The following is a 7984-nucleotide window of genomic DNA, read 5'->3' as shown; positions in this document are numbered from 1 at the left end:
ATGCCCTTAGCATTTTAGGTAACAGCTAGCTGCCGCGGTGAGCTTTTTGCCGGGGCACAGGCCCAGGGGGCGACGGAGTCAGGCCGAATTGGGGGACGGACCTAGGGGGCCGGAGTCCCGGGGTGAGGCTGGGTTTGGGTTCCTTGACCGTCCTTGCGCCGTCTTTGATGATTGGACGCATCGTGGCCGCTCCAGGCCAGGGCTGCGGGGCTCGGGGCGCTGGGTGCAGGCCTCGAGGTCCAAGGCGCCCTGGGAGCAGACATCACCCGACCGAAGATAAGGCCATTAGGCCTTGCTGGGCCAGCCCCGCGGTCCGCCTTCCCAACGCAGTTCCGCCGGGGTCCCGAAGCCCGGCTCGCAGGGGCGAAGCGCGCGCTCCCGGGGGATCAGGGCTGCGGAGCCGGCGGCCTGCGCTGGGTGGCTGTGGCACGAGAGGGCCATCTGCCTGGGTGCGGAGTACTGCAGCGTCCGCGGTGCGAGGCGCGGCCCCTCCGGGCCCCCAGCCCGCGTCCCCTGCCCCGCGCGCACACACCTACTGACGCCCGCCCGCGGCCGCGGCCCGAGTCCCCGTGCCAGGCCCAGACCCAGACTAGGCGCGGGAGGCGGTGCAGGGATTAGTGGACCCCTCCCCCCAGCGCTCCCCTCGCCCCGCCCGAGGCAGCGAGGACCCCTGGGCCCGGGGGTGGTGAGGGAGCTTCGTCCCGGCGGTGCCCGGGCTGGGGACAAGGCATCACTGGGCGGGGGCCGCACGGCGGCAGGCCGAGGTGCGGGCGCGCTGTCTGGCTGCTGTCCGGCTCGGGTGCGGGGGGTGGGCTCAGCGCGGGGGTCGCCTGGCCTCATCCCCCGGTCGAGGCTACGGCAGGGCAAGCAGTGCCCGGGCGGGTAACCCGACCCGACCCGGCTCCCGGTCGCCGCTCATCCCGCAAGGCCGGGCAGGGGGAGGGAGAGAAATGGGGGGGAGGGGGAAGGGAAAGGGTGGTGGGTGAGGGGCTGTGGGGCCGGCTGGGCCGAGTCCCCGGCCTGTCTGCGCTGCTCTAGGGCGGCTGCCTGTGTTGCCCGGGACGAGCCAGCCCCCTGCCTCGCGGGCGTCGGGCCTGCGGCAGAAGGGAGCCCTGAGGCTGCACAAGCTTGGCTCGGGGAGGCAGACCCGAGCTGCTGCCTCCATTTTGTTTCCTGCTCAGCTTGGTCTGTGGTGGTGGTGGTGTGGGTTTGGGGTGCGGCCGGGCAGGGGGTTCACCTGCGGCCGCGCCTGCTCGGGGCCTGAGGCCTCGAAGACCCCAGCCCAAGCCCCCAGGTGAGCCCCGCGGTAGGAGGGGGGTTGCCTTGGCTTCGGGCCGAGCCGAGCGGGCTGAGGGCAGGTGCCCAGTGGATGGGGAGACGGGCTGTAACCTAAGATGGAGGTCGGGACTGACGCGGGCCCTAGCGGGGCTGGCGGGGCGGTCGGACAGGCCTCAGCCGGGCCAGGTGCCGCCGGGGTTGGGGCTCGAGTTGGGTAGGGTGCAGGAGCCGTGTGCAGCTCGGGGCCGACACAGCGCCCCGAGGTAGGCTAGGGGATCTGAGTGTCACCCACGACGCCCGCAGGCCCAGACACTCCGGGGAGGCGCGCGAGGCCCCTGGGGAGCCAGCCTCAGGCCCCGCCCGGGCAGCCCGGCCGGCCCGTAGGCCCCGGCCGCGAGCGGGCGCGCAAGGGGAGGGGAGGGGGCGGCAGCGGCGGCTCCGCTGATTGGGCGGCGCGCTCGCGAGCCCGACTTCACCCGCCCTGAACCCCGAAGAGTGAGGCGAGGGAGCGCGCGCGCGCGCGGTGGGGGAAGGGGTGCGCGCGCACTCGGTGCCCCAGCCGCACGCGGGCCGGCGCGAGGCGCTGGGTCGCACGCGCCGCCGCGGGGGCGCGCGCGGTGGGGGTGTGAGGAGGAGGAGGCGGCGGCGGAATAGGCCGGGGCAGGTCGCGCTCGCTGCCTTCTCCCCTGAAGAGAGACGCGGGGGGAGGGGGGTGCGGCGAGCGGCTCCGCTCTCTCCCCAAGGCTCCGCTCGCGCCCCAGTGTAATGAGGGTCACCCCCTCCCCCCAGCCGGCCCGGGAGGGGGCGCGGGGCACGGTAACTAGTGCGCTGGGGTGGGTGGCGGGCAGGCGCGAGGAGGAGGGAGGAGGTGGCCGGGCGGGGAAGATGGTGGTGGCCGTGAGGTGAGGGGTGCGGGGGAGGGCCGGGCGCGGCGCGGTGTTGGTGGCCCGCGGCGTTGTAGCCGCGGGCCCCCCTCCCCCTCCATCACTACCAGCCGGGCTCAGGCCTAGCCGGCCGGGCCGCCGCGAACTTCCTCCCGGCGCGGCCCGTGCCCCGCCGGCCTCCCGCGCGCACCTCGGCCTCCGCCTACCCTCAGGTAGCCGGCTGGTGGGCGCGGGGCCGGCGGCCCTCCTGCAGCAAACTTTGCTTGCTGCTTAATATTGATGAGTGCGTTCGGCTTGGCCAGGAGGTGCTGCCGCGGCTGCGGGAAGGAGCGCGGCCCGGGCAGGCGGCGGCGGTGGCGGCGTCGGCAGCAGCCATGTTTGTCAAGCTGTAGCAGCTGCTGCTGCCCTGACTCGGCTTCACCGGGTGCCTCCGTTTCTCTTCCCCTGCCGCGTCCCGGCCTCTGGGCCTTGCAGCCGTGGACCGAACAGTTCTGCAGTCTGGACGGCGAGGTTCGGGGTGCACCCGCTTCGGCCGACTCGCCTGCGGCCTGGGCACGGCCGCTGCAAGGGCTTCAGCGCCGGCTGGGCGCAGGGTGCAGCGCTATTGTGACCGCTGCGCTCGAGCGAGCCAGGAAGGAGGGGGGGGTAACGTTTTTGTGCAGCGTCCGGGACCCCCCTCGAACCCTACAGCCCCCTCCCTTTTGGAGATTCGGCCGCTGGATCTCCCCCCCCCCCCCAGCGGGGGATGGGGAGGACGATTCCTGTTTGAGATTTAGGAATTTCTACTGCCAAAGGGATTTTAATTTTAGTTCAGCCCAACTGTCCACCAGTCTGCAGTGCAGGAAAAAGGGACGGGCTGTTTGCATGTGGCAAGATCTGCCCAGCTCCGGGAAGATGGAGTTTGCGGAGGCTCACCGAGGCCATTTTTCCATCGTCAGCTGGGGAACTTTTTCCGCCCATGGAAGTGCAGCAGAAAGGCATCGAGGCCACTAGGCCTTGAGAAGTGGCTGCCATTTTGAAGATCAGAGTCAAATGGCATGTAAACTCCGATTAATTGCTGTTTTTGGATTCCAGGTTGATGCTGGCGCAGGATGGATCAGACCTGTGAACTATCTAGAAGAAATTGTCTGCTGCCCTTTTCCAACCCAGTGAATTTAGATGCCCCTGAAGACAAGGACAGCCCTTTCGGTAATGGTCAATCCAATTTTTCTGAGCCACTTAATGGGTGTACTATGCAGTTATCGACTGCCAGTGGAACATCCCAAAATGCTTATGGACAAGATTCTCCATCTTGTTACATTCCACTGCGGAGACTACAGGATTTGGCCTCCATGATCAATGTAGAGTATGTAAATGGGTCTGCTGATGGATCAGAATCCTTTCAAGACCCTGAAAAAAGTGATTCAAGAGCTCAGTCGCCAGTTGTTTGCACTTCCTTGAGTCCTGGTGGTCCAACAGCACTTGCTATGAAACAGGAACCCTCTTGTAATAACTCCCCTGAACTCCAGGTAAAAGTAACAAAGACTATCAAGAATGGCTTTCTGCACTTTGAGAATTTTACTTGTGTGGACGATGCAGATGTAGATTCTGAAATGGACCCAGAACAGCCAGTCACAGAGGATGAGAGTATAGAGGAGATCTTTGAGGAAACTCAGACCAATGCCACCTGCAATTATGAGCCTAAATCAGAGAACGGTGTAGACGTGGCCATGGGAAATGAACAAGACAGCACATCAGAGAGTAGACACGGTGCAGTCAAATCGCCATTCTTGCCATTAGCTCCTCAAACTGAAACACAGAAAAATAAGCAAAGAAATGAAGTGGACGGCAGCAATGCAAAAGCATCCCTTCTCCCAGCCCCCTTTTCACTAGGAGATACAAACGTTACTGTAGAAGAGCAATTAAACTCAATAAATTTATCTTTTCAGGATGATCCAGACTCCAGTACCAGTACATTAGGAAACATGCTAGAATTACCTGGAACTTCATCATCATCTACTTCACAGGAATTGCCATTTGTAAGCAGTTTTTGGTACAACTTAAATATATACATAAATGTATATATACAGGCAACTTAAAGGGAAATGTAACTAATTGGTTTTTGGTTGCTTATCAGTTCACAGCTGAGAGCCTATTGCTAATGATAGGCTTTTTGGGGAAATTTTACTTTGATTTTTAAATTTATCTGTTGTAAGAGTTTGGTTCTTTTCAGATTTTTCTGGGTTAAGTTTCCATCGAGGATTGCCTAAGAGTTAAAACTTCAAGGGCATTTGATTGAGTTCAGATTTTATTTTTCAAATGGAGGTATACATTTGTTTAGGTTTTTTTTCTTCTTGTTTTTTTCTTTAAATGCTTTGGCTTGCTGGTATCATAAGCACAGGTGGACCAATTAATTTTCTGGAGTCCTTTTTTTAACACAAGGCTTGGCTTATTTTTTTAGTTGATGGGGTGACTCTTGCTTCAATTTGGAGTGCATTTTGGGTACAAATTAAAGTAGCTAAGATGAGGAGACCTTGGACATCAGTCAAAATTTAAACTAGGTCAGTTTTTCTGAACTACCTGTTGTGAAGGTATAGCATCCTATGCTTTAGATAAATGCCACCATCAGAGCTTTTTTGAGTCTTTTCTGGTTTTTAGTTTCGAAGTTTAGGTATACGCAGGTGTGCTTTGTGTACGTGTGAAGAAATAGAAGAACTAATTTGAGTTGTTACTTGGTAGTGCTGTGTACTATAAATGATAAAGGTCCTTTTTTGAAATTTTGTAGAATTTCTTGATCAGTAAGCAGAATGATCAGTTGACTTCTTTCAGTCTGTTTCATCATTTTTTTTTTTTAAGATTTTATTTATTTATATGACAGATAGAGATCACAAGTAGAGACAGGCAGAGAGAGAGAGGAGGAAGCAGGCTCCCTGCTGAGCAGAGAGCCCGAAGTGAAGTGGGGCTCGATCCCAGGTCCTGGGATCTAGGACCCAAGCCGAAGGCAGAGGCTTTACCCACTGAGCCACCCAGGCGCCCTGAGTTTCAAAATCTTTAAAATCAAACTTCTTAGTTGTTAAAAGATAGCCCTCAGCTTTAAATACTTGATTCTAATTTTGTTTTCTTCTCAGATGAATTGTTAGGTCATCTGTAATGTCACCACAGAGGATCTCCCCACCTCCTGATGACTCTGAATCTTTAAAGATTTAATCAGAAAAAAATTTATGGGGTGGTTGTTTTGGGTACATTAAATATTCACTTTATCATAGAGCCTTGATAGCCTTGATGTTCTTTAAAGTCATGAGAATGTGGGTGTGTCACTTTTGTTTGTTGATTCATTTATGAAATATGCTTTCGTACTTCTTGGTTTCTTGGCAGTTGCAGATTTTAAAAATTTGTTTTGGTAGTTATCTTTTTTGTTTTGTTTTGGTAGTTATCTTGAGTCTGTATTGTCCTAGGTATTTTTTAGGGTTGATAGGCTGAATTGGCAACCTATTGGCAGTTTAGACAAACCCTTTTCCTTGGGTTCATGTTGAAATTATTTTATATGTATAGTTTTGCCTTTGTATTTACATAAAACCCTAGATCTGACAGTAGAAATAAATAATTCCCTAGAAGCATTTATATAGAAATATATGTCTGTTGTTTCTCATCAAAGAGATGTCTGGAGTATTGGCTCATTTATAAACAGTTGAAAATATTGGCGCCTATAGACAATACATTAGGCATCTAAACTGGGAGAGTTAGAAAACTTATATAAGTAGAATTTTTTTTTTCCTGGCAGTCTAAATTGCTTAAAGACTATGGGCTTGAAGAGGCAAGTAACCTATTTATTTTAGGCCTTTGGTTTAAGGTTGTGGATGCAATCTGTAGCTTTGATTTTTGCCTTTGATATTTTTTAACTGAAGATTTGAAAAAGTCAAATCAATCTGAGAATGCAGATTCAGCTGAACAAAATAGCTTGGGAAAGGTGTAATTAAAAATAATTCTGTATGTTCACACACTTAATACATACAGACCATTCACAGTTGATACATTGATAAAGCAGGTATAGATTTATGCTCAGGGCTAGAAATTTTATTTATTTATTTATTTTTAAAAGATTTATTGTATTTTTTTGATATTTTATTTATTTATTTGACAGAGATCACAAGTAGGCAATGAGGCAGGCAGAAAGAGAGAGGAGGAAGCAGGCTCCCTGCTGAGCAGAGAGCCTGGTGTGGGGCTCGGTCCTAGGACCATGACCTGAACTGAAGGCAGAGGCTTTAACCCCCTGAGCCACCCAGGTGCCCCATATTGTTTTTTTTCTTTTTTATTTGTTTTTTTGAGAGAGAGCGCATAAGTGAGCATAAGTAAGCTCACGGGCAGAGAGGCAGAGGAAGAGGGAGAGAAATCCTAAGCAGACCCATCACTGAGCACGGAGCCTAACGCAGGGTTTGATCTCAGGACCTGAGATCATGAGCTGAGCTGAAATCAAGAGAGTCACTCAACTGACTGAGCCACCCAGGCTCCTCAGGGCTGGAAATTTTAGAAAATCATTAGCAAATGCTATTTGTCCTTTTGTTCTGTCTGATATTATGATAGAATGATTCTCTTACAGAACAGTAAGAATAGTTACTAGGTTTATATACTCCCTGTCTTGAATTAAAGAAAGACACATGATTCAAGATTATATTGTCTCTTGTTTGGTATATCTAGCTATAAGCAGACAGTTTGTGTCCTGTCATAAGTAAGCAGCCTCATCAGTTTCTCCTTATGTGCTTTTTTTTTTTGAAGATTTTATTTATTTGAGAGAGAAAAGAGAGAGCATGAGTAGGAGGGAGGGGCAGAGGGAGATGTAGACTACCCGCTGAGCAGGGACCCTGACTTGGATCTCTATGCCAGGACTCCAGGATCATGACCTGACTGGAAGGCAGACACAACCACCTGAGCCACCCAGGCTCCCCTCTTACGTGCTTTTGAGTTACTTTGTCTGATTATAGTGATGTGAAATGATTGTCATAGTTAATCGTCCTGACTGGATGCTTTTGTATTTGATTGGGTGTACAGTGCTTCATAATATGTAGGTGCTTGATCAAATATTGAAGGAAAGTTGGTCCCAGAGCTGCAAGTTTAAACAGGCAATAACTTATAGCTTATTAAGTGCTTTGGTTTATATTGTCTCACTGGGTCTTCATAGTCTTGTTGTAAAAAGGGATGTCACAAATGACATAGGTCTTCCTTCAAGGCACTTGAGATTATTAGAGACAAGACTAAAACCCTTGAAATCAGAATTATCTCAGTACTCTTGGTTTTTCTGTAGTGGCTTCTGATCGTCTCTGACACTCTGCTGGGCCTGGTTTACTCACTAGGCTGATTTGTAGCAGTTGTTTGTTTTCTATTCTTACCTTAGATATTTTATAGAGATTTTATACTATGGTGGTATCCATGAATATAGGGATAGTCAAAACTCTTAGGATGTAGTTAGCTCAGGCTCGTCTGATGTATATATTACACTCTATTTAAAGAAGGTCCCTAAAAACGAATGCACTTAAAATGGGGACAAACATGTCATAATGAGAAAATGCAGAGCGGCAGGCAGAAGGAGAGGGAGAAGCAGGCTCTCCACTGAGCAGGGAGCCTGATGTGGGTCTTGATCCTAGGACCCCAGAATCATGACCTGAGACGAAGGCAGCTGCTTAACTGAGCCACCCTGGTGTGCTGAAAATAAATTTTTTAGACCTCTATCAAAACTTTGGTTTTGGGGTGCCTGGGTGGCTCAGTGGGTTAAAGCTTCTGCCTTTGGCTCAGGTCATGGGCCAAAGCATCCTGGGATCGAGCCCCACATCGGGCTCTCTGCTCTGCTC

The 7984-nt window shown here is 52.4% G+C and overlaps 1 protein-coding gene across 20 annotated transcripts in view; it reads left to right on the top strand.

Annotated features, from left to right (window-relative positions):
* Positions 1-698: 698 nt before the first annotated feature.
* Positions 699-7984, top strand: part of NSD1 (nuclear receptor binding SET domain protein 1) — a 148930-nt gene continuing 141644 nt past the window's right edge. For 2 of the 20 annotated variants that reach the window (XM_082723119.1, XM_082723112.1), the window contains exons 1-4: positions 1822-2021; positions 2068-2094; positions 3237-3350; positions 4091-4180. In XM_082723119.1, the coding sequence (XP_082579245.1) occupies positions 3321-3350; positions 4091-4180 (120 nt within the window). In that variant the 5' untranslated portion in view covers positions 1822-2021; positions 2068-2094; positions 3237-3320. Of the gene's footprint in view, positions 765-972; positions 1295-1640; positions 2181-2311; positions 2375-3236; positions 4181-7984 lie in introns of those variants that run through there. The other 18 variants (XM_082723120.1, XM_082723113.1, XR_014309560.1 and 15 more) reach the window with 14 other exon arrangements.

This window comes from Mustela nivalis (assembly GCF_964662115.1).
Source record: "Mustela nivalis genome assembly, chromosome: 3".
NCBI classification, from domain to species: Eukaryota; Metazoa; Chordata; class Mammalia; order Carnivora; family Mustelidae; genus Mustela; species Mustela nivalis.
The sequence above is the reverse complement of the archived record's forward strand: the minus strand, read 5'-3'. Positions and strand labels throughout refer to the sequence as shown.